Here is a 26,626-nt window from a genome sequence, read left to right on the forward strand (position 1 = left end):
GAGGTTGAAACCCAAAGTCTCCTTCTCAAAGGAGAATGATTTTAGCTCAAAGAGCAGCTAGCTAAGGCAAGATGAGAGGCTTATATGGTTCATCCAAGTTGAACACAATGAAAAGAGTGATGAGGGTGAATTAATGACTTAGTAGACTTGGTGACAGGGGTGATAGGAAACACATGGGATAGAATTCAGTTTATTTAGAGAATAAACTTTATGAACTCAATTCACTATGTGCAGAAGTGAAAAAAGGGCAAAGAACAAGATATACAGCACAATAACATTTATATAAATTAATAATACATACCCCAAGTCATTTTAAACTTTAAAAGATCACATATGAACTGAAAAGTATCTTTCTATCATAAGAAACAATTGCCTGTGATGGGAAGTGAGATGAGTATGGGGGAAAGAATAAAAAAGGAATAAATAGAAAAAAAAATTATAGAGAATCCTTACTCATACTGATGATGATAGTGCATCCTGAATGAAGACATGATCAAACTCAAACCTCATCTTGCAAAGTACAGAAATAAAGCAATTTCAAAAATCAGTCAGCCAGGCAGAGAGTCCCCAGTCAGTACGAAGTCTCAAGTAATTTTGGAAGGAAAAGTCAGAAAGGTACTCATAACAGTTAAGCGACAGTGAGCCCTAAGTAATCAGTTGGATGAAAGGCATAGGGAATGGGAAAGTGAGAAATCTTAAGTCAGTGACTATGGAGAAAACAGGAAGAGAACATGACTGGAGATAAAGTTTAGAACCATCTCACAATAAGAAATGAGAGAGGACTAGCAGGAATGGGAGTGTGTGACACATAGTAAGTTTTAAAGAAAGCAAATCCACAAACAGCTGAATACATAAAGAGTGAATCTCAGACAATGGGGAAGGCAGAAAGAAAAGAGTGTTAGAGAAAGTGAGCATAACCAAGAAAAAAAGAAAATACTTAATGAGGCAGATTGGCATGTGATCCAGAGGCCAAAAAGCCAATGAAGAAGATAGTTAGAATTGAAAAAGGCATTTATGTCGAAGGCATTTAGTTATTTCAAAGGGCAATGTCAAGGGCTTTCAAGAAAAAAAAAATCAGAACCTTTAAGAAGAGTCATACTAACAGCAATTCAAAGATGCCAGCCTTTCTCAAGATGGCTGAGATTTACTCCCCTGTGTCCCATCAGTCTGGGTCACTCTCACTCACCTGGACAGCTCTGATATGGGCCCTCACCTTGCAATGCCCATGGCTCCTTTCCTTGTTCCAACATGAAAACCTCGGTTTCAGGAACTTGATATCCTGTTCATGAGAAATGATAAAAGGTCTTGCTTGCTTCTGCCTGTGCTCAGTCATGTCTGACCCTTTGCAACCTCATGGACTATATAGTCCACCAGACTCCTCTGTCCATGGGATTCTCCAGGCAATAATACTGGAGTGAGTTGCCATTCCCTTCTCCAGGGGATCTTCCCGACCCAGGGATCAAACCGGGGTCTCCTGATTGCAGGCAGATTCACCATAAAGTATACACAAATCTATTCTAAAAAGTTAAAGTTTATCAAAATTTATGCACCCAAAAACTTATAACTGTACATGGCACCATTCACAGTCCAGAGAAATGTAGACAAATGTAAAGATGCAATAATAAATTATAACTGCATAAACTGTAGTACATACTGTACTGCTGTAATAATTTTGTAGCTACCTCCTATTGCTATTTCAGTAAGTTTAAGTGCTGTGAATATCCACTTAAAACACCCTAATCATCACTTCATGAGCAATCCCTCTCTCCAATAAATTGCACATAGCACTAAAAAGTAGTCTCCCTGGGTTTTCATGTACTTTTTCATGTTCACTCAATACCATAAACCTTGAAAAATATCATGGAACCCATACTAAGTGCCATTATAAGAAAAAGTTGAATTGCTTGATTAAGGTCCAGCTAATTGTGTTTCAGTCCATGGGGTCTCAAAGAGTTGGACACAACTGAGCGACTGAACTGAACTGAATTGAGTTTCTGAGCCCAATCAATAAAGTCTTATTGTTCAATGAGGCTTTGTTTTTCAGGAAACTGTGTCAGACTTTATTTTTCTGCGCTCCAAAATCACTGCAGATGGTGACTGCAGCCATGAAATTAAAAGACACTTACTCCTTGGAAGGGAAAGTTATGACCAACCTAGATAGTATGTTCAAAAGCAGAGACATTACTTTGCCAACAAAGGTCCACCTAGTCAAGGCTATGGTTTTTCCAGTGGTCATGTATGGATGTGAGAGTTGGACTGTGAAGAAGGCTGAGCGCCAAAGAATTGATGCTTTTGAACTGTGGTGTTGGAGAAGACTCTTGAGAGTCCCTTGGACTGCAAGGAGATCCAACCAGTCCATTCTGAAGGAGATCAACCCTGGGATTTCTCTGGAAGGAATGATGCTAAAGCTGAAACTCCAGTACTTTGGCCACCTCATGCGAAGAGCTGACTCATTGGAAAAGACTCTGATGCTGGGAGGGATTGGGGGCAGGAGGAGAAGAGGACGACAGAGGATGAGATGGCTGGATGGCATCACTGACTCGATGGACGTGAGTTCAGTGAACTCCGGGAGTTGGTGATAGACAGGGAGGCCTGGTGTGCTGTGATTCATGGGGTCCCAAAGAGTCAGACACGACTGAGCGACTGATCTGATCTGATCTGATCTGAACCATGTATCTCTGAGAACAAAGTACAGTTAATCCTTGAACAACAGAGCTTTGAACTGCATGGGTCCACTCACATGGATTTTATTGAAAATATTTTCCAAGCAAAAGCTGTGGTTGCCAGCCATTTCAAGATAAACAAACTCAGTATGAGGACCATTCTAAAAAGAGAAAAAGAAATTCATAAAGCATTGCTGTAGCTAAACCAGAAGATACAAAAACCTTGCACTTTTTAAGAAATACTTTTTTATCTTCTATTAAAAGTGGAGTTTGGGGCTTCCCTGCATAGGGAAGTGGCTCAATGGTAAAGAATTTGCCAGCCAGTGCAAGAGACACAGGTTCAGTCGCTGATCCTGGAAGATCCCACATGCTGTGGAGCAACTAAGCCTGTGTGCCACAAAAACTATTAAGCCTGTGCTCTAGAGCCTGGGAGCCAAACTACTGAACCCGTGTGCTGCAACTACTGATGCCCTCTGCAACAAGAGAAGCCACCACAATGAGAAGTCTGCACACTGCAACTAGAGTAGCCCCAGCTCACTGCAACTAGAGAAAAGCCCGCACAGCAATGAAGACCCAGCACAGCCAAAAATAAACTTTTTTTAAATGTAGTTTTTATGTGGGTTTAGAATTGCTATAAGAGAAGTATATCTAGAAACTCTAATACTATATGATAAATTAAAGCAAAAGGAAGGTGAATGGCCTAAAGAAAGAGGATATAATCCCAGTAAAAGATGGTTTGATAAATTTAGAAAGAGGTTTGGCTTTTAAAAAAGATAACAGGACAAGCAGCTTCTGCTGACCAAAAGGGAACACATGAGTTCCTGGATGCCTTTAAGAAAATCATCATCAGCCGCCAGTCTTTTGGCTGTAAAACAAGAAGGCCTGAACAGCAAGAAACTTCTTTCTGGATTGGTTCCACTGATGCTTGTCCCTTAAGTCAGGATGTACCTAGCCAGTAAGAGACTGCCTTTTAAAGTTCTTTTGATATTGGACAATGCCACTGGCCACCCAGAACCCCATGAGTTCAACATCAAAGGTGATAAAGTGGTCTACTTGTCCCCAGACACACATCTTTAATGTAGCCCCTAGATCAGGGGATCACAAGGATCATTAAAGCTTATTATACATGATAGTCCACAGAAAGGAATGCCAATGCTAAAGAAGAGAACCTTGACAGAACATCATGAAAGACTGGAAGGATTACACCACTGAAGATGCCATTCTTGTTATAGAAAAAGCTATAAGTCATCAAGCCTGAACCATAAATTCCTGCCAGAGAAACTGTCTAGATGTTGTGTGTGACTTTACAGGATTTACAGCAGAACCAATCAGGGAAATCATGAAAGACATTGTGAATAAGGCAAAAAAGGTGGAGGTGAAAGTGTGAAGGATTTGAAGATATGGATCTTGGAGAAATTCAAGAGCTAATAGACATCACACCACAGGCTTGGTAAATATGAGGGCTTCCGAATCAGTGCCAGATGATAGGAGACAGACATAAAAGAAGCAGTGCCAGAGAACAAACTGACATGAGACAGTCTAGCAGATGGGTTCCACTTGCTTAAGACTGTTTCTGACTTCTTTTACCACATGGACCTTTCTGTGATATGGGCACTTAAACTAAAGCAAATGGTGGATGAAGGACTGGTATGGTATAGAAGCATTTTTAGAGAAATGAAAAAGTGAAAAAGTTAAGACAGAAATTATGATGTATTTCTGTAAAGTTAAACTGAGTGTGCCTGCTTCTCCAGCCTCAACTCTTCTACCTCCCCCACTTCTGTTGCCTCTGCCACCTCTGAGACAGCAAAACCAATTTCTTTTCTTCCTCCTCCTCAGCTCACTTAATGTGAAGATAATGAAGATGAAGACTTTTATGATGATCTACTTCCACCTAAAAAGCAGTACTCATCGTGCTATACAGTTAATAAACTTATCTGTTGTATATGCATGTGTCTTCCTGTGAAAATCTATTGATAAGAACTGTATGAGGAGTTTTAGTTTCATCATCATCATTGCCTAAGTATTCATCATGTAGAACGTCATGCATAAGACCTGTACTGAGGTTGACAGACTATTCTTACATAGGCATAAGGTGAATGATATTTAACATAAAATTAATAATCTTAGTTTTCTTACTGTTTTATAACTTTGCTTTCCAAGAACTGCATTACTATAAGTGTGCCTCTTTTGTAATTGTTTTCTCTAGTTTAATTATAAGAATACAATATATAATACATACAATATACAAAATATACATTGACTTTATGTTATTGGTAACACAAATAAAATAGGTAAATAACATAAATAAGATAAATAAAACATATAATAAAATAAATAACATAAATAAAATAGGTAACATAAGCCCAATAGGTAGGGATTCTTAGGTGGCTCAGACTGTAAAGAATCTGCCTGCAATGCAGGAGACCCAAGTTCAACCCCAGAAGATCCCCTGGAGAAGGGAATGGATACCCACCCCAGTATTGGCAGGCTATAGTCCATGGGGTCGCAAAGAGTTGGACATGACTGAGGGACTAACACTTTCACATGTTATTGGTAAGTCTTCCGGTCAGAAGTAGGCTATTAGTAGTTAAGTGTTTGGGAAGTGAAAAGTTATATGTAAATTTTCAACTGTGCAGGGGGTCTGCACTCCAACCCCTGTGTTGTTTAAGAGTCAAATATAATATTCACAGTGCCCAAAAGGGAAAAAGAATTCTGCACAAATTAGGGCAAAAGCATCATATAAGTCAGATGTCTCATAGCATTCAGCACCTGAGAATAAGAACACTCTCAGTGGGGCCTTCCCTCAGACACCCAGGTGACTGTGCTTACCTATTGAGAGCAAGTGGCTACAGGTCTCCAGCATCACATCCCGGTACAGGTTTTTCTGATCAAGGTCCAATTGCTGCCACTCCTCTCTGCTGAAATCTACAGCTACGTCCCTGAAGGACACTGATCCCTGTAAGGGCACATTCCTGTTCAGCATGAATAGTTAGATTTGGAGGATGGAGACACTTTATTTAGGAATATAGAACTTGAGTTTTGTGGTTATTAGTTTACCTTTTTTTTTAAAAAAACCTCACCCCCCTCATTTCCCTAAAAATTTATTATGAACTTTTATACAGAAAATGTAAAAGAATTATATAGGGAAAACCTATATAACTACCACTTAGAATCTATCACTAACATGTTACTCTACTTGCTTTTACCACATATTTACCCATCCATCAATCCATCTTACTTTTCTGTGCATTTCAAAAACTATAGGTGTCAGTATACTTCCTTCTAAATACTTCAAAAATGCAAATCATTAAGTAGAGTATAACACATTTTCATTGTTTTTAAGATAAGCCTTACATACAATGAAATGTACAAACCCTCAGAGTACCATTTGAAGTTCTGACAAATGCATATACTTGTGTAAATCAGGAACATTTAAAAAATAATATTTCATATAGAGTGTGCATGTGTGTGTGCTAAGTCATTTCAGTCTATACAGAGTGTATATTAAATATCTAGTTCTACATAATATTTTATGGAAGAAAGAAGTCCAATAAAGAATTTTTGCTATTGTTCTATACTGCTGCTGCTGCTACTGCTGCTAAGTCGCTTCAGTCGTGTCCGACTTTGTGCTACCCCATAGACGGCAGCCCACCAGGCTCCCCCGTTCCTGGGATTCTCCAGGCAAGAACGCTGGAGTGGGTTGCCATTTCCTTCTCCAATGCATGAAAGTGAAAAGTGAAAGTGAAGTCGCTCAGTCGTGTCTGACCCTCAGTGACCCCATGGACTGCAGCCCTCCAGGCTCCTCCATCCATGGGATTTTCCAGGCAAGAGTACTGGAGTGGGGTGCCATTGCCTTCTCCATTGTTCTATACTGCTGCTACTGCTAAGTCACTTCAGTCGTGTCCGACTCTGTGCGACCCATAGATGGCAGCCCACTAGGCTCCCCCGTCCCTGGGATTCTCCAGGCAAGAACACTGGAGTGGGTTGCCATTTACTTCTCCAATGCATGAAAGTGAAAAGTGAAAGCGAAGTCGCTCAGTGGTATCCGACCCTCAGCGACCCCATGGACTGCAGCCTTCCAGGCTCCTCCGTCCATGGGATTTTCCAGGCAAGAGTCCTGGAGTGGGGTGCCATTGCCTTCTCCTTGTTCTATACTATGATCAGTCAATTACTCACTTTTCAAAACTGAAGATTGAAAAAGGCTCTCTTGTAGTTTTTTAGCAACTGGATGAATAACCTACAATATAATTTCTGATCAATTTAGGCCAACCCATTATGCTAGTCCTGGAAACACAAAAATAAATTACTTATGTTTCTAATCTTCTAGCAACTTAAAAGACTTAGAAAATAAACAAGACCTATGTTTAAAAAAAAACGTAGTCACAAATTCACTAAAGGGTTAAAAAGTGAATCTCCATGTAGAAAACACTGAGGTCCCCAAAAAGGAAAAATACATTCTACATGGGGGTGTAAGTTTACATTAATTGAGGAATTTAAGTTAGAAGATGAGAAATATAATACAGAATGGGGGGGGGGGGGCGGTGAGGGAGGTCATTTCCCAGAAAAGACAAAACCAAAGGTGTGGATATAGGAAAATACACGATGAGTTTGGAGAACAGCAAATAACTTATGTAAATGAAGAGAAGTCTGCATGACATGCCAGGAAGCTGGTTATGGGGAAAATAGTTTGCTCATAGCAGAACTATGAATTTTCCACTTTAAGTAAAGGTAATTAAGCTAATCAGATTTATATTAAAATTTTTTTGTATTGCAGAATAACCAAACAAATGATGAGGAACAGTTTCTTACAAAATGCTTTCTGGCTAATTAAGAAGTTAGGATAGAACCAGAATAACATCATTTCATAATTCATAATGAAATAATAGATTTAGACAATAATCATTAAAGGTTGCTCAACTGTTTCATGTGAAAGGTTGAAGAGAAGTTTAAAATGAATGAATGAGCTAAGAACATCTGAAACAAATCAACAATTTTAACATCATAAAAAGAGATAACCAGGTATTATGCACCTCCTGATATGATATGTAAAGAAAAATACAGCCTGAAACTCATTAAGCCTCTAGATCCAACAAATTATTCATACATAAGGCTTCCTTGGTGCCTCAGGGGCAAAGAATCCACCTGCAATGCAGGAGATGGGGGTTCACTCCCTGGGTTGGGAAGATTCCCTGGAGAAGAAAACGTCAACCCATTCCAGTATTCTTGCCAGGGAAATCCCACGGACAGAGGAAACTGACAGGCTATAATCCATGGGGTCACAGAGAGTAAGACAAAGCTTAGTGACTAAACAACAACAATGTGAAGTGTAGAGGAAAATGTTCAACAATATCAAGGCTAAAACATAAGCTAAATCCAGAAGGCAGCAAATGACCCGTTTCTTCAAAAAATTAATCATAAAAGATAAAAATATGGAGGGGAATCTTTTTTTTTTTTAACAGTTTTTAATGAAAGCTGTAGACAAGATGACTTTATTCCTGCATCTTCTCAATTGTTTCTTCCTTATATTTGCCCTTTTCCTTTACTACTTAGCGAGATTTGGCTTTACCTTCGAGAATCTTTTTGCGGTCTCTGTCCAGTGTTAATCTGGTGATACACCTTGTTGGGGTGAAAGCCCACATGGAGAGTTGTGCCATTAGCCTTCTCCTGCTGCACTCATTCAATGTAGATGATGTATTTCTTCCTGTAAACCTGAGCTACTTTGCCAATTTGCTGCCCTTTGTGGTGCCCTCATACAACCTGAACTTCATCATCCTTTCGGATGGGCATGGATCAAACTTTGTACTTCTGTCTTAGCTTTTTAGAAAGAGAAGACATAATTTTCCTGCGAATGTGGGAAGGCACACTGAAATGCCTTTTTCGATTCTTGCTTAGGTCAGAAGTCACAAAGGGACTGAACTTCATTTTGGCTGCTGGTGCTTCAGTGATGGCCACAGAAGGGAAGAGGGGGATCTTTTCTTTATTAAAAGAGACTAAGAGAAGTCCCTGGCAGTTCAATGGTTGGAAGCTGGAGCTTTCACTGCCGAGATCCCGGGTTCAGTCCCTGGTTGGGATCTAGGATCTCACAAGCCTTGTGCTGTGCTCCCCAACTCCTCCCCTCCCCCCCAAAAAAGAGACTTCAAAGTCATACTAACCAAGTGCAACTTACGGACCTTGTTTGGCTCTTAATTAAAGCAAACCAACATTAAAAAGATACTTATGGCATGTTTGTATGTATGTCTTTGTGCATGCTTAATTGTGTCTGACTCTTTGCAACCCCATGGACTGTAGCCCACCATGCTCCTCTGTCCATGGGATTTTCCAGGCAAGAATAATGGAGTGGGTTGCCATTTCTTCATCCAGGGGATCTTAAGAGAAATTCAAATAAAAACTGTATATTAGATGATATCTAGAAATTACTGTCACTATGTTATAGGTGTGATAATGGCTTTTTGGTTACATTAAACAAAAAGGAAAAAAAAGAATTCTCATATCTTAAAAGATATACATCAAAGTATTCACAGATAAAATGTTTTTTGGAATTTACTTGCAAATAATCTGGCAGTTGGGGAGGACGGTGACTTTAGTTAATATAAAAATGACAGAATATTGATGACTACTAAAGCTGAGTGATCAGTATAATAGATACAAGGGTTTCTTATACTATTCTCTTTACTCTTGGATACGTTTACATTTTTTTCATAATAAAGTTTTTTTTTTTTTTTTGACCATTTATATTTTAAAAATCTAGTCTGGAACTGCGTAATTGAAGGAATGACTTATTTCCACCTGGAGTCATAAACACTTAAAAAAGGGATTATAGGGACTTGAATATCCCACACTCAGCAAATCGCAGAAATAACAGAGAGGGTATTATCAATGCTACAGAAAAGCAAACACCATCTAATCAACATTTATAGGATACTTCAACAAAGAGAAATACATATTCTTTTCAAGAACCCACAGAACAATGACCAAGACAGACTATATCCTAGGCTGTGAAATAAATCTCAACAAACTGGAAAGAACTGAAATAAGGCAAAGTTGTTCTCTGAAAATAATGGAATCCAAGTAAAAATTAGTAACAAAAAGACAACAGAAAAATCTCCTAAGGAATTATGTTAGAAAATAATAACAAAAACTGAAAAGTCACAAAATATCTTGAAATCAATCAACACACTTCTAAATAAACTACAAGTCAAAGAGAAATCCTCAAAAGAAATTTAGAAAATACATGGAACTGGAAGAAAATGAAAAATACTACATATCAACTCATCTTATCTCTCATTACCATTGAGTGCTGTCATTTTAAAATCTTTGTCATGCTAGGCAAAAATGGTAATGCATTATTATCTTTACAGTTATTTGATTACTAACTAAATCAAAATTTTTATGTTTATTGGCTGGTAAAAATTATGTAACATATCAAAATCTGTGAGATGCTGAAAGGGAAATTTATAGAAAAGGGGAAACACAATCCAAATAAAAAATGGGCAGAGGATCTGAATAAGGCATTTTTCCAAAGAAAATATACAGATTTCCAACAGATATATAAAAACATGCTCAACATCACTAACAATCAGGGAAATACAAGTTATAGTCACAACAAGATACCACCTTACACATGTTAGAATGGCTATTATCAAAAAAGCCCACCATATAAAACAACAACAAAAAATACCACAAGAAATAACAAGTGTTGGCAAAGATGTGGAGAAAAGGGAATCCTTGTGCATTACTGGAAGAATGTAAACTGGTACAACCACTACAGAAAATACTATGGAAGTTCCTCAAAAAATTAGAAATATAACTGTCTTATGAAAGTTAATAAATATCTTAAAGGTTCTCAACACAAGAAAAACATCTGTAACTATGTGTGATGAAAACTAGATTTATTGTGGTGACCATTTCACAATATATACAAAGATTGAATAGTATTATATACCTAAAACTAATGTGTGATACGTCAATTACATCAATTTAAAAAAAAAAAAAAGGAAAGGGGAAAGTTCTCAAGTCAATAATCTAAATTCCTACCTCAAGAAAGTAGAAAAAGAAAGGCAAAATAAACCCAAAGCAAGCAGAAAGAAGAAAATAATAGAAAGTAAATATCAATGAAATTGAAAACAATTTTTTTAAAAAACTAGAGAAAAATCAGTAACACACAATGTATTATTTGGGGGAAAAAAAAATAAAACTGCTAAATCTTGCTAACTGACCTAGTAATCAAGGATTAAAAAGATACAAATCACTGATGTCAGGAATGAAATAGGTCTATGATTACAGATCTGGCAGCCATTAAAAGAAAAATAAGGGAATACAAAAATTCTATGCTGTTAAGAGTCAGCAATTTAGAAGAAATGGACCAATTCCTCAAAAACCACAAATACCAAAACTTACATTATGGCATAGATAAATTGATAATCCCACAACCATTCAATTAAAAAATCTCCGGAAAAAAATCTCCAGGCCCAGATAGTTTTACTAGAGAGTTCTACTAAGTTTTTAAAGAAGCGTTAGTCTCATTTTTACATAATCCCATTCAGAAAGTAAAGGAGGAGGAAGCCCTTCTACTTAAGCCCAACTAATTTTATGAAGTCAGTATTATTACCCTAATACCAAACAGGACAAAGACAGTACCAAAAAGAAAACTACAGACCAGTATCTCTTTTATGAATTTAGATGCAAACATTCTAAACAAAATACTGGCAGACTGGATCCAGCAATGAATAAAAATAACCATGCACCACAATAAACTGGAATTTATGGAAGAATTCTCTGTATTATATTCTGCAATGCTCTTTGAATCTATAATTATTTCAAAACAAATAAAAGTTGAAAAACTATATTGAAGAAAGATTATTTTCATAAGAGAACATTCTGAAATGAGCAAAACTGGAAAATTAGTCATGAAAACCACTGCATAATTCATGTGGGAGAAGACAAATTTCTTACTTACCTAAGTAAGGCTGTAGTAAGGCTATAGAACATTTTGATATTAATTATTAAGGAGGTAAAATTGATACCAAGTGTGAAGATGAGATAATGGGATTCAAGTAACTCTCAGTTATCAGTTTTGTGTTGTTATAGATTCTAAGGTCACAGTTGAATTTAAGGACTAGAGGTGGAGGCTGGGGGAAGAAGACAAGAATTAATAAATTTTGTACATATTGAAGTTTAGGTGATAAAACATATACAAGGAGGGACACTAGGCAGATGGATACAGAGCTAGTATGGAGATGATGATTCAGTTGTACTAATATGTATAAAGCAGGTCACTGAATTCAGAGGAGGGAATAAGCATGTAGGGAGGACAGGACAGAGAAAGTATTAAAGATACTTGTGGTTTTTTCATACCATGGGGCAACTAAGCTTGTGCATCACAACTACTGAAGCCTGTGTGCTCTAGGGCCTGTGCTCTGCAACAAGAGAAGCCACCACAATGAGACGGCCATACATCACAACAACTAGAGAAAGCCCGCTGGCACCAATGAAGACCTAGCACAGTCAAAAATAAATAAATACAAAAATTTTTTTTAAAGATGCTCTTGGTTTTTAATGTCTAAAATTATGATGTTTAAAAGCTATCTGTTTTATTTCTTCATTTAACTGTCTTCAAAGATTCTAGTTTGCCTCTTTTCGATATGTTTATTCTGTTTAGGAGGCTTAACGCACTGGAGAAGGAAATGGCAACCCACTCCAGTGTTCTTGCCTGGAGAATCCCAGGGACGGGGGAGCCTGGTGGGCTGCCGTCTACGGGGTCGCACAGAGTCGGACGTGACTGAAGCGACTTAGCAGCAGCAGGAGGCTTAAAACATTATCATTTCTTTGAAAATGTCCCCCTATATACTTGAAAAGACTATATATGCTCTAATCTTCCTCTTGCATACATTTGCACAACCTACTTCACACCAAAACCCTGACCCCTGAACCCTATGCCATCAATAATTAAATAAGGAATCAAGAAGCTGTCATATCTGTGGCTTTGCCTCCACACCAAATGAGCTTCTTATAAACAATCTGTCCAGGGAAAAAATCTCCTTACTTAAAGATAACAATAAAAATCTAATGTACAAAGACACTATAAGCAAAAAGAATGAAAGAAAAAGGAGATTTAAAGGAACATGCTAGAAATAAGCTGCCACACAATTAAACACATTCACCATGAATTCAAGGAATTCACTAAAACAAGCAACAACTTAATTAAGTAAATAGGGATATAAGAGTCCAAGGAATAAATTCTGGAAAAACAGGTTAAGAAATTGTTATTTAATTGTTAAAAAAAAAAATGGCAGATCTCAGTAAAGAAAGAAAAAGTAACAGAAACGGAGTTTTCTCTGAAAGCAATAAAAACATTCTGTGAAAAACTGGCATTGGCCAATCTCAATCTTATTAAAAGTAGAATTTTTTAAATAAAAGTCATAATGCCTACAAGGGAAAATATAGTAAATGGTAATTAAAGATTTGATGGGAAAGTTAATATATTCCTAGAAATACACCCATTTCATCTGCAATTTACATTTTATTTCTTTGAGATAAATTTTTTCTCTAGATTATTTTTCCCCGGAAAAGGAAATGGCATCCCACTCCACTACTCTTGCCTGGAGAATTCCACGGACAGAGGAGCCAGATGGGCTACAGTCCTTGGGATCACAAAAAGTCAGACACGACTGTGTGACTAACTTTAACTTAAACTTTTCACTTCCAGATTATTTTCGAGCATTGTTTTGCTGTGAATAGTTAATACATTTGACTTCTGAATCTGTATTTATAATTTTCAATTCTTTTATTATCATTGACTGGTTGGGACATCAAGGTTACATAGTAAACAAAATGAAACAAATACCAAAAACAAGGTTGGGAATAACTTTAGGTATCATCTTAATCCAAAACCTTGTTGTAAAGATCAAACTACTCCCAGAATGAATTTCCACCCGCTGGGATTCCTCCTCCTCACCTCACATGAGCTGCCACGTTCCTCTGGAGCCAGGCCCAGGGATTTCTGGGGAGAGGTCCGATTAGCTGGCATGGTCATGTTGGGTCTCAACCTTTATTCTCTAAGCAAACTAAAGTTTGGTGCACATATAAACTCAAGCAGAGCCTCTGAAGAGTGGTGAGGTGAAATCTGGAGGAAGATCTAGTCCAGGGGCTCCTGGAAAGATAATGTCCACATGGTCAGTCATCACATCAACATTTCCAGGGAACTCCAAGGTGTAGTTTCCTGAGCCAGACACCACAGAACAGTGGTTCTCAAACTTGAGTGTGCATTCGAATCACCTGGAGGGTCTGTTAAAATATTAATACAGTTAAAAATCTGCACACTCTAACAGTTTCCAATTCAGCAGGTCTAGGATAGGGCCCATCTCAGACTATTCAGGTTGTTCTAACAAAATACCACGGACTGGGTAACTTATAAACAACAGAAAGTTACTGCTCACAGTTCTAGAAGCTGAGAAGTCCAAGATCAAGGTGCCAGCACGAACATGTTTTGATGAAGGCACTCTTCCTGGTTTAAAGTCAGCACCTTCTAGCTGTGTTTTCACATGGTGGGAGGGGCTAGGGAGCTCTGTGGTGTCTCTTTTGTATGGGCACTAATCCCATTCACCAGGGTTCTACTTTTATGACTTAATCATTCCCCAAAGGTCCCATCTTCTAACACCATAATTTTGGGTGTTTGGATTTTAACATATGAATTTGGGAGGAACAAATATTCAGACCATAGCAGGGCCCCAAAATCTGCATTTCTAACTAGTACCCAGGTGATGCTAATATTGCTGTTTCAGGAACCACATTTTGAGAACTACCGCTGTGGAGTACAGGCTTCCCAGTTGGCTCAGTGGTAAAGAATCCGCCTGCCAATGCAGGAGACACAGGTTCAATCCTTGCGTCAGGACAATTCCCTGGAGGAGGAAATGGCAACCCATTCCAGTCTTCTTGCCTGGCAAATCCCATGGACAGAGGAGCCTGGTGGGCTACAGTCTGTGGGGTCACAGAGTCACATGCAACTGAACATACACGCACTCTGTGAAGGACAGAAAGTTTAACAAATCCTGTGATAAGTTATTCACGGTAAAATATGGGGGAAAACATGAGATACAGAGAAACAGTACTAAAGATGTGAATTGCAGCTCAGCTATTTTTTGGCTATGAGAAAATGAAGTTATTTTAGCTTTAGTTTCAAAAATAAGAATGAAAGTGCCTACCTCATAGAATTATGAAAATTAAATGAGATGGTGCTTATAAAGTACTCAACACCTCCCTGGAACACAAGAAGCATGCAATAAATATCAGCAATTACCATCACTATTAGATATTAAAACAATATAAAAACAATATAATCAAAGCAAGGAAAACAACAGACCAGACAATGATGTATGTATGTATTACTTAATGATTTTTGTATGTGACATTCAACTGAATGTACACAAGAAATTCATTGCATAAGTGGTGTTGATATAACTGGCCATTTACCTGCAACAAAACAAACTAGATCCCCATCACACACTATACTTTAGATTGATTTCCAACAGGAATAAGTACTTTAAGTATATACATTTTTAAAACCTCAAAGAATATTAAAATAAACTTTAGGAGAATACATTTGTGTAGCATTCTGGTGGAGTAGGAGGGATCTTACTTATAAATATCTAACTTATAAATGAGATCTAACTTAAAAATGAGAGAAAACTCAGAAACTATAAAAGACAAAACAAATATTTCTGAGTATACATTAAGATACACCTTAAAAATAAAAATGAAGATATATACATAAAAATTTTCAATATGTGATGACAGGTTATCCCTAATGGTTAAAAAACAACAACAACAACAACAACAAAAACTAGCAATCAAATAGATTTTTAAAAAAGTGACAAAGGACATGCAAATTCACAAAAAAGGAAATTTAGATGGCCGACTGCATTAGAACAATTAGATATAATTTTTCCCTCAGAACTGTAAAAGGTTTTTTTAAAATGCTGGAAAGCATTTTGGAAAATGAGCTCTTTTATAAATTAGCGGTGGGTGCTTAAATGGCTATAGTATCTTTTGAGTTATTTAGGTACAACTATTACTAAAAATAAAAATAACTGTTCCTAATAATAGTTTCAAATACACAAACCAAAAACTGGCAGAAAGAAGGGCAAGAGGACAAATAACCTTTCCAATGTGAGTTTACCTGTCTCGGTAAATAATTGAGCAGAGAAAATAATATGGAAATACATTCGCTATGAAACAATATAATTATTAAAGAACACACATTGCTTTTCCGTAAAAAATGTGTGACATTTATGAAAACTGACCCTGAACTGGGCCATAAGCAATTTTTACCCTCGAGCCTCACCCAGAGGCATTATTTGAAATAAGAATGCCCTTCTGAATAATTCACGGGTCAAAGAAAAAATTGAAATTCAAAAAAAAAAGACAAAAACAAAAACCCAAACACTGAGATGTGAGCACTATGGAAAATGCTTGTGAATGTTTAGAAAACAAGCTCATGACAGACCCCATGCTGACGCCCCAAGCCCTACCACTGACCACAGACTTCTATCACTGGGCCCAAAATTCATCTTAAAGATACTCATCGTTGCCCAGAACCCCATCAGTGAACTGTTTGATACCAATCAAGGGACGCCACAGACCCGAGCCCCCACCACTGAAGCCGAAAACCATCATCACTAACTCCACAGACAAGCCTTCCATCACTGACCTCACAGAACTCCTAATCAAGACCAACCAAAATCACCACAGAAACCTCTCGGAAATAAAGTGTGAAAATGCTCCCCACACAAGCCGCAAAAAAAAAAAAAAAAACAAAAAAAACCCTCCGCGAGGCACTTCCGCTTCCGGTTAGACCTCTAGCACCGCCCCTTATGGATGGTTGGCATTGCGCATGCTCCGGGTTACTTTGGCAGTCGCGTTCAACAGGGCGAAGAGACGTTAAGAGACTTTGTGCAGTTTCCCGGGGGCGGGGGGTGGAGCGCTGTTGGGTAGAGAACATGGCTGCACCCAGTGGTGCGTCTGCGAGCGGGCCGCCATCTTGGAAGTGTGTCCATTCCGTACACCGGAGAAATAGCCCTCGGTTGGTTTTTAGAGAAAGGCAAGGCTTACTACCCCTCCAGTATTCTTGCCTGGGGAATCTCATAGAAAAGGTGTCTGGCGGGATACAATCCTTGCGGTCGCAAGAGTGGATCACGACTTAGCGACTAAACAACAGCAAGGGATTGCCGCAGGGACAAGCACTCAGGGAGTGTGGAGAAGTCAGAATGGGAATCCACCCCTGGATGAAACGACTTGACAGAGAAATGTTAGAATGGGCAATCCGCTGAGGAAGGGTGGTATAGCCTTTAATGCAAGAAAGCACTGGGGCAAACAGGGTTATAAGTTAGAATATAGTCCTTAGCTCTCTGGTGGCTCAGATGGTAAAGAATCTGCCTGCAATGTAGGAGACCTGAGTTCGATTCCTGGGTACGGAAGATCCCCTGGATAAGGGAATGGCAACCCACCCAGTGTTCCTAGCGGGCTGCAGTCCCTGGGATTGCAAAGAGTGGCACACCACTGAGTGACTAACACAGGAAGGGCTGGTGGGGGGAATGGAGACTTGAATCCCCATTAATCTTCACTAGCCTTCACCTTAACAACTGCAAGGAAAACTATAGTAGGCGACAACAATAAAATAATAATAGTCTTTAAGATGGCCGTGCACGTGCTAAGTCGCTTCTTTCCTGTGCAACTCTTTGTGACCCTAAGGACTGCAGCCCACTAAGCTCCTCTGTTCATGGGATTCTCTAGGCAAGAACACTGGAGTGGATTGCCATGCCCTCCTCCAGGTCAATGTGTAGCTAAAAGTACTTAAGGAAAACTATTATTTTTTATTTATTTCTTAATTAAAATCTAAGTAATAACAGTGTCCTTACTGTATAAATGAAGCCTTAAGTCCCATCTCTGACTCCTCTGTAACTTGTCCTATATGGAAATTCTGGAGCAGCTAACACTCTCCCCATCCCCATCCCCTATTTTTTTTTGGGGGGGGGGTGGAGGTGGGGGGAGGGCTGTGAATGTAAAGTCCACAAAGACAGTAGTTAACAATACCGTATTATATACTTGAAAATTGCTAATAGAGTAGATCCTAAATGTTCTTACCATGTACACCCACACCCACACCCACACACAAGGTAATTATGTGAGGTGATGGATGTGTTAACTAACCTTACTGTAGAAATTATTTCTCAATATATCAATGTATCAAATCATCATGTTATGTGACAATTATATCTCAACAGAGCTGAAAAAAAAAATTACCTCTCATCTTAACTATAATAACCCCTATATGGTTTACTCACAGCTACATGCAACCTAATATATCACCTTTCTTTTTTCTCCTTGATAACAAAATCCAGACTTTAATTGAAGCAGCAATGTGCCCAGCTGAAGGATTATCCTTCCTCCCTTGTATATCCTGACTCCCATGGATATGTTCATGTGATTAAGTTTCCATCCCTGAGATGGAGGCAAAAGTGTTGTATAGTACCTTCTGTAATATTTCCTGAGAGGGCTGCTTGAAGCGAGATGACCCAAATGAAAGGTCCACACTTCTTATCTTCTATCAGCTTTTTCTTTCTTCCTTCTTCCCGGAATGCAGATATATTTGCTGTAGTGGCAGCAGGCTTTTCAGATCATGAAGTAAACTTGAAGATGGAAATGTAAAAGAAAAATTGCATTGGACAAGTTAAACAGGCAAGGAAGACCTGATGGAAACTATTGCAGTAGGGCTCAAGTCTATTCATATAGGAGAGAGAGAATGAACTCAGTTCTAAATACAATAATAGGGACAGCTATGGTCATGCACATGCTAAGTCGCTTCTTTCCTGTGCAACTCTTTGTGACCCTATGGACTGCAGCCCACTAAGCTCCTCTGTTCATGGGATTCTCTAGGCAAGAACACTGGAGTGGATTGCCATGCCCTCCTCCAGGTCAATGTGTGGCTAAAAGTACTTAAGGAAAACTATTATTTTTTAGGACAGCTAACAGGCAGGTCAAAGAAGTCAATGGATGGAAAATTACTAAGAAGAACTTGGTTATAGATATTAAGAATTGGGGGGATTCTTGTTAAACTTGTTTGGCAGTCTTCTTGCTGAACTGGGTTCAGCAGGCCAAGGACAGAATGCCAAGGCCTCAGAGAGTTCTCGTTCAAGAGTTTGGTCAGGGAGGGAGTCCTTGTCAGAGCTCCATGTTAAGATAATAGAGCGGTAAGAAAGGAGCATGCATTCTTAAGACAAGGAAAGGAAATAGGAGGTATCAAAAATTGCAAACCCCAGAAGAACAAATGAAAAAGAAATATAACTAATAAACTGATTTGGCAACAATGGAGGGATTAAAAGAAATCAACTGTAAACAAAAATTAATTGTATGTCAGCAATAATCCATCAGAAAATAGAAAAGAAAAAATATTCCATTTGAGCAATTTTAAAAGTTCTAAGAAATAACTCTAAGAGGAGATTTCACAGATTTTCATGTATAAAACTGTGAAATCCTAATGAAGGACCTAAAAGATCTCAATAAAGGGATATATATCCCACGTTTATGGAATGGATGCTTAATATAGGAAAAATGTCAACTCTTGCCGTATTTAATATAGATTCAAGGCAATTCCAATGAAAATCTCAAGAGGATTTTTTATTATTTGACAAGATTATTAAAGATGGGTATACCAGTATATTTATGTAAGAAGCATAGCAAAGAATATTCTGATGAAAGGAGAAGAAAGGGACATCACGTTATAAGATATTAGATTGTAAAACTAAACTTTAAAAACAGAGTATTTTATATAACAACTGAAATAGAAAAAGAATGTAAAAACAAGAAACAGAATCATGTGTACCTGAGAATTCAGTAATTCTGTAACTGTTTATCCTCTTTCCTCTTATTTTTGCATCTTATTTAAGAAATCCCTTCCACCTCAAAGTCTTAAAGATATTTACCTGTATTTTCTACTATAGGTGGAAAATGTGATGCAATATAAAATACCCAGCATAACTTTCAAAGTATTCTTACCAAAAGTGCTCAACCTGAATCTAAACAAGGTATTAGATCTAACTTCCAGGTAATATAGGTCACAAAGGAACAAATTAAGAAATACTTTAAGTTTAAAGAATCAGAAAAATTCAGAATGTGGAATATTCTGTAAGACCAATGGAACAGACTCTTAAAATTTTGTATCAGAAAAAAAGTGGTTCTAGATCAAGAGGGATAAAGTAAAAGAACAACTAAATGCAATGCATGTATCTTGACTGACTTCTGGTTCCCTATCCTGGCTTTAAAAAAAAAAAACAAAAAACGCTTTTTAAAAAAAAAACTGAGGACTTCCCTGGTGGTCCAGTAGTTAGGAATCCACTTGCCAATGCAGGGGGCAGGGGTTTGATCCCTGGTCTGGGATCATGCCTTGGGGCAGCCAAGTCCTGCACCACAACTACTGAAACCCAGGCACACTAGGGCCCGAGTTTTGCAACAAGAGAAGCCATCACAATAAGACACAATAAGAATAGCTTAGAGAATAGAGAACAGCCCCAAAGCCCCAGCTCACTGTAACTAGAGAAAGCCCACATGCAGCAACAAAGACTCAGTGCTGCCAAAAATATAAATAAATTTAAAAATAATAATACAAAAAATAAAGAAAAACTCTGAAAGTAATTTGGGGGCACAAATGGAAAAAATTATTAACATGGACTGAATATTATATGATACTTCAAAACTATTCTGCTTTCTCTTAGGTATGGCATGGTAATATTCTTGTGGTTAGATAGAATGTGCTTATGCTTAGCAAATACATAATGAAATATTTAGGGGTGAAGAATGATGTTTAAAACTATTCAAGTCAGTCAGCACACCTTACGGAAAACCTGCCAGTTAAAAGTTTTCTAGGATTAGAATTCCTCTTGATTTTTATTTTTTTATACCAAAACTTCATAGAATATATTTAATCCCCAATACAACATCTTCCAGCCAATGATTAACAATAAGGAGGGAAAAGTAACAAAATGATGTATGGGGAAAACCCCTATGTACACTGTAAATACAAACGGTACTCCATCAGAATAAGGTATAGATAGCATAAAAGTGTTTCTTGTTGTTACTTAAGTCGATAAGTTGTGTCTGATTCTTCACGACCCCACGACCGTAACCCACCAGGCTCCTCTGTCCATGGGATTTTCCAGGCAAGAATCCTGGAGTAGGTTGTGATTTCCTTCTCCAGAGGATCTTCTCGACATAGGGATCGAACTCGAGTCTCTTGCGTCTCCTCCATCCATCTGGCAAGCGGATTCTTTACCGCTGTGGCACCTGGAAAACCCATAAAAAGTGTGCCAAGGGTCAACAAAACAGATGCATAGCCATATTAATTGCTATGAAGTAAGATGTTAAACACTTTAAATCCTAATGTGACAGTTTGTTACTTATAAGCATTGTATTTATTCTGTTTTACTTGTATTTTAGAAAATTGCTTGGGGACTTGGGGCTATTTTTAACATTTAAATTTTATCCAGTTAAAATAATGAGAGGACTTCCCTGGCAGTCCAGTGGTTAAGATTCTGTGCTTCTACTACAGAGGGCTTGGGTTCAATCTCTGGTTGGGGAAGTTCAGCATGCTCCGCATGTGTGGCCAAAAAAAAAAAAATAAGATAATGGGAAATGACTTCTTGTTTGGTATTTTATGCACAGATATTTACACACACAAATATACACACAGAGCTAATAATTATACCAAATGTTAATAATTGTTGCATTTAAGCAGTAGATATATGTCAGATGTTTCTTTCAAGTTTTCTGTTTGAATTTTTCAAGATAAAAAGTAGCAAAAAGATTAAAAAACAGTTTTAAATTATATACCTTTATGACTATGAAGAAGAAGTCATTTTAAACAAAGTAAGTCAGGGATCTCCCTGGTGGTCCAGTGGTTAAGAATCTGGCTGCCAGTGCAGGAAACATGCATTCCATTCCTGGTCAGGGAAGATTCCACATGCTGCGGGGCAACTAAGCCCATGCTCCACGACAAGAGAAGTCACAGCAATGAGAAGTCTGTGCACCACAATAAGAGAATAGCCCCCACTCTCCTCAACTAGAGAAAACCCATGTGCAGCAACAAAAACCCAGAGCAGCCAAAAATAAATAATTTTTAAATAATAAAATAAAATACTACAGAAAAAAAAATTCAGAGAGGACTAGATGAAAAAAGATTGGCAAATGGTTGATAACTGTTAGAGCTGAAAGGTACATGGGTTGGGTGGGTAAGAAGAGGGTGTTCGTACTATTCAGTCTACTTTTGTGTTTGTCTAGAAGTGTTTAAGATAAAAAGTTAAAATAGCACATGTTTTGTTTGGCCAGATTATATACGGACACATATACATATTAAACTATACAAAAAATTAATATAAAAACAAAGTGTATGTAAAAGGAGAAGGGGGTGATGGCTCAGAGAAAAGACACTGTAATTTGCATTTGCTCTCAGTGTGAATGTCCTTTGTAAATGTCCTTTGCTTTCTGTTATTCTGCTCTGGTAGAATACAAGGCTGTCTCACCAGAGTATGAATTTCTATTTCTTCAGAGCCCTCTATTACTTACTGGTCTCTTTTTAGGTCTTGGGGTTCTTCTTGTCTATAAACAACTGAAAAACCAAGATCAGGCTCCAAAATGTTCAGAAATTATGTACTGTTGTCAGTTTCTTCACTTCTGAAGGAGCTAAAAATATATCTAATGGTCCCTGGGTTGCCTTCAACACAGCTAAGGCTGCAGTCATTTCTCGTTCTCAGTTATCTTTCCTTCTAGTCTTGTCAGTTGACCAGTGTTCTCTGGGCTTTTATTTATTTTTCAACATTTCTTTTCTCTAAGGCTAGATTCCAAACCCATAAATTCTGAGGTCTGGCAGAGCATCCTTTGCACAAGACTACCTCTATTGCTTCCCAGATGACCACCTGATAACCCAAAGTCTCACTCCCTCACCCCTTGGTATAACAGGAGGCAAAAATAAAAAAAAGGAACGCCGAGAACTATCAAGCATCACTGGTGAGTTTCAAGAAGTTCAAGGTGGCTAAGAGCTGTCCTAATCGTTAGGCCCACAATGTGGGGGAAAGCTGTTGAAAACAGTTTGTCCTTTCCATGTGTCCTAAAAAAATGACATTGTTAGCTCATCTGCTCTTCAGACATTGTGTAAATATTCAAGATGATGGAAATGTTAAAAAAAAAAAGATGACAAAAAAAAGTCTTCCAAATATTAAGTTTGATGCTGATAAATCTTTAAGTTTTACAAACTTTTTATTTTTAGACATCCTCATGCATGCATGCTTAGTCACTCAGTTATGTCAAACTCTTTGCAACCCTTCGGACTCTAGTCTGTCTGCCAGGCTCCTCTGTCCATGGGATTTTTTCAGGCAAGAATACTGGAGTGGGTTGCCATTTCCCTCTCTAGGAGAGCTTCCCAATCCAGGGATCGAACCCTGGTCTCCTACATTGTAGGTGGATTGTTTACCGTCTGAGCCATTAGTCATCCTAGTGTGGGTGAAATACTATCTCATTTTGGTTTTGATTTGCATTTTCCTAATACAAATAACACCTAATGGTGTTGAATATTTTTTAGCATGCTAATTGGTTATTTGCACATTTGTTTTCTTTGAAGATATGTCTATTCGAATATTTTGACCATTTGAAAATTTGAGTTATTTATCCTTTTCTAGAGTTGTAACCATTCTCCATATATCATGAATACAAATTCCTTACCAGATATATGATTTGAAATTGGGTTGTCTTTTCACTTTCTTGGTGTCCTTTGAAGTACACAGGTGTCATTATCAGGTTGAAGGAGTTCTCTTCGATTCCTGGTTTGAATGTTTGTTTTGTTTTTTAAACCATGAATTGTTACTGGGTTTTATCAAATGCTTTTTTGGATCTATTGAGATGATCATGTGGCTTTTGTTTTCATTCTGCTAATATAATGAATTATTTTGATTGGTTTACATATGGTGGACCATGCTTGTATTCCTAGAATAAATTTGGTTATTTGTATCATATTCAGTTCAGTTCAGTTGCTCAGTCATGTCCAACTCTTTGTGACCCCATGAACCACAGTACGCCAGGCCTCCCTGTCCATCACCAACTCCCAGAGTCCACCCAAACCTATGTCCATCAAGTCGATGATGCCATCCAACCATCTCATCCTCTGTCATCCCCTTCTCCTCCTACCCTCAATCTTTCCCAGCATCAGGGTCTTTTCCAAAGAGTCGGCTCTTCACATCAGGTGGCCAAAGTATTGGAATTTCAGCCTCAACATCAGTCCTTCCAATGAACACCCAGGACTTATCTCCTTTAGGATGGACTAGTTGGATTTCCTTGCAGTCCAAGGGACTCTCAAGAGTTCTCCAACACCACAGTTCAAAAGCATCAATTCTTTGGCGCTCAGCTTTCTTTATAGTCCAACTCTCACATCCATACATGACTACTGGAAAAACCATAGCCTTGACTAGATGGACCTTTGTTGACAATGTAATGTCTCTACTTTTGAATATGCTATCTAAGTTGATCATAACTTTCCTTCCAAGGAGTAAGCGTCTTTAAATTTCATGGCTGCAATTGCCATCTGCAGTGATTTTGGAGCCCCCAAAAATAAAGTCAGCCACTGTTTCCACTGTTTCCCCATCTATCTTCCATGAAGTGATGGGACCGGATGCCATGATCTTAGTTTTCTGAATGTTGAGGTTTAAGCCAACTTTTTCACTCTCCTCTTTCACTTTCATCAACAGGCTTTTTACTTCTTCTTCACTTTCTGCCATAAGAGTGGTGTCATCTGCATATCTGAGGTTATTGAGATTTCTTCTGGCAATCTTGATTCCAGCTTGTGCTTCCTTCAGCCCATCGTTTCTCATGATGTACTCTGCATATAAGTTAAATAAGCAGGGTGACAATATACAACCTTGACGTACTCCTTTTCCTATTTGGAACCAGTCTGTTGTTCCATGTCCAGTTCTAACTGTTGCTTCCTGACCTGCATACAGGTTTCTCACAAGAGGCAGGTCAGGTGGTCTGGTATTCCCATCTCTTTCAGAATTTTCCACAGCCTATTGTGATCCACACAGTCAAAGGCTTTGGCATAGTCAATAAAGCAGAAATAGACGTTTTTCTGGAACTCTCTTGCTTTTTCCATGATCCAGAAGATGTTGGCAATTTGATCTCTGGTTCCCCTGCCTTTTCTAAAACCAGCTTGAACATCTGGAAGTTCACGGTTCATGTATTGCTGAAGCCTGGCTTGGAGAATTTTAAGCATTACTTTACTAGCGTGTGAAATGAGTGCAATTGTGTGGTAGTTTGAGCATTCTTTGGCATTGTCTTTCTTTGGGATTGGAATGAAAACGGACCTTTTCCAGTCCTGTGGCCACTGCTGAGTTTTCCATATTTGCTGGCATATTGAGTTCAGCACTTTCACAGCATCATCTTTCAGGATTTGAAGTAGCTCCACTGGAATTCCATCACCTCCACTAGCTTTGTTCGTAGTGATGCTTCCTAAGGCCCACTTGACTTCACATTCCAGGATGCTTGGCTCTAGGTGAGTGATCATCTTTCTTATATGTTTTTGGATTCCATTTGCTAGTAATTTTTGTGTCTATCTTCAAAAACAATATTTGCCTCTGGTTCTTTTCTCTCCTAATATCTTTATCTGAATTTGGCATCAGGGTAATACTGGTCTTAAAAATATAGTCGAGATGTTTTCAATAGCTTTTGAGCATTTATTTTGTATAAGTGAATCTACACATTTTCCCTGATCCATATGATATTCCTGAGAAGAAGATACGTTTATCAAGATTTTTGATGACGTTGTGCATGCAGCACAAGTCATTTACTCAAGGTCGCAAATAGTAATTTTCAGAACTGGGATTTGAATCTCAGGATTGTCATAATCTGAAGCCTACAATCTTCCTGAAAGTTTTAGTCGCTCAGTCGTGTTCAACTCTTTGTGACCCCATGGACTGTAGCCTACCAGGCTTCTCTGTCGATGGGATTTTCTAGGCAAGAATACCGAAATGGGTTGCCATTTCCTACTTCAGGAGATTGCCATTTCCTACTTCTTCTCGACATAGGGATTGAACCCTGTGTCCTTGTGTCTCCTGCATTGGCAGGCAGGTTCTTTACTATCTGAGGCACAAGGGAAGTTCACAATCTTCCTAACAAGCCATTTTATTGCACATGTTTCTTTGTTACCCAGTTCTTTTCTTCCCTCATCTCTGTAACTAGTGCATCCATACCCTGCTTTCTTGTCCTAAGAATGTCTCCTGCAAATTCTGCTTCATCAAGTCCTACTCATTCTACTCTCCTTCCTCTATCTTCTTCCACTTATTCCAGGCTCAGCTAAAACTTTAGTGTCTTTTTTCATTTGCTCTAGTTTCAGCTATTTTTACATTTTAATCACCATCCTGTTTATTCTGTTAGACGAAACAAGCCTATCCTTTATAGTACTGCCCTTGCTTCTCAAGTCACCCTAGTTCACATCCTCATTTTAGGGTGATCCTAAATTATACCTATACCTGAATTTCAACTTGATTGTTAACAAAAATATTTGACATTCATTTTCTTGATTATCCTCTTGGCTTTGTTCCACTGACTTCTGGTGCTAAATTTTATTGAGTAGAAACTTGACACTAGCCTATTTCTCTCCTTTAAGCAACTGAAGGTTTTCTCTGATGCTGGAGTCTTCTTCTAGCTTATGGATCAATAACTGAGACATATTTATTTTATGGATAAATTTTTCTTTAAACATGACTCCTGATCTTGGTGCATGAGTTCCGTATGTTATTCTCCTTGACCTCTACTCTCTTCATGGCAGTTCCCTCTCCTAAGTTTATCCTTCAAGATAAACACCTGCTGCTCCTGCTGCTGCTAAGTCGCTTCAGTCATGTCCGACTCCGTGCAACCACATAGATGGCAGCCCA

General features: G+C 38.2%; 1 protein-coding gene and 1 pseudogene across 2 annotated transcripts in view; both read right to left on the bottom strand.

Annotated features, from left to right (window-relative positions):
- ZNF568 (zinc finger protein 568) overlaps positions 1-16,500 on the bottom strand; it is a 106,717-nt gene extending 90,217 nt beyond the window's left edge. For both annotated transcript variants that reach the window (XM_055553279.1, XM_055553263.1), the window contains exons 1-5: positions 16,369-16,500; positions 14,864-14,919; positions 13,618-13,812; positions 5,493-5,619; positions 1,187-1,279 (exon numbers count right to left, since the gene is read on the bottom strand). In XM_055553279.1, the coding sequence (XP_055409254.1) occupies positions 1,187-1,279; positions 5,493-5,619; positions 13,618-13,695 (298 nt within the window). In that variant the 5' untranslated portion in view covers positions 13,696-13,812; positions 14,864-14,919; positions 16,369-16,500. The remainder of the gene's footprint in view (positions 1-1,186; positions 1,280-5,492; positions 5,620-13,617; positions 13,813-14,863; positions 14,920-16,368) is intronic.
- LOC129631977 (60S ribosomal protein L26-like) lies at positions 7,564-8,693 on the bottom strand (annotated as a pseudogene).
- Positions 16,501-26,626: the final 10,126 nt, after the last annotated feature.

Source organism: Bubalus kerabau, chromosome 17 (assembly GCF_029407905.1).
Source record: "Bubalus kerabau isolate K-KA32 ecotype Philippines breed swamp buffalo chromosome 17, PCC_UOA_SB_1v2, whole genome shotgun sequence".
Classification (NCBI taxonomy): Eukaryota; Metazoa; Chordata; class Mammalia; order Artiodactyla; family Bovidae; genus Bubalus; species Bubalus kerabau.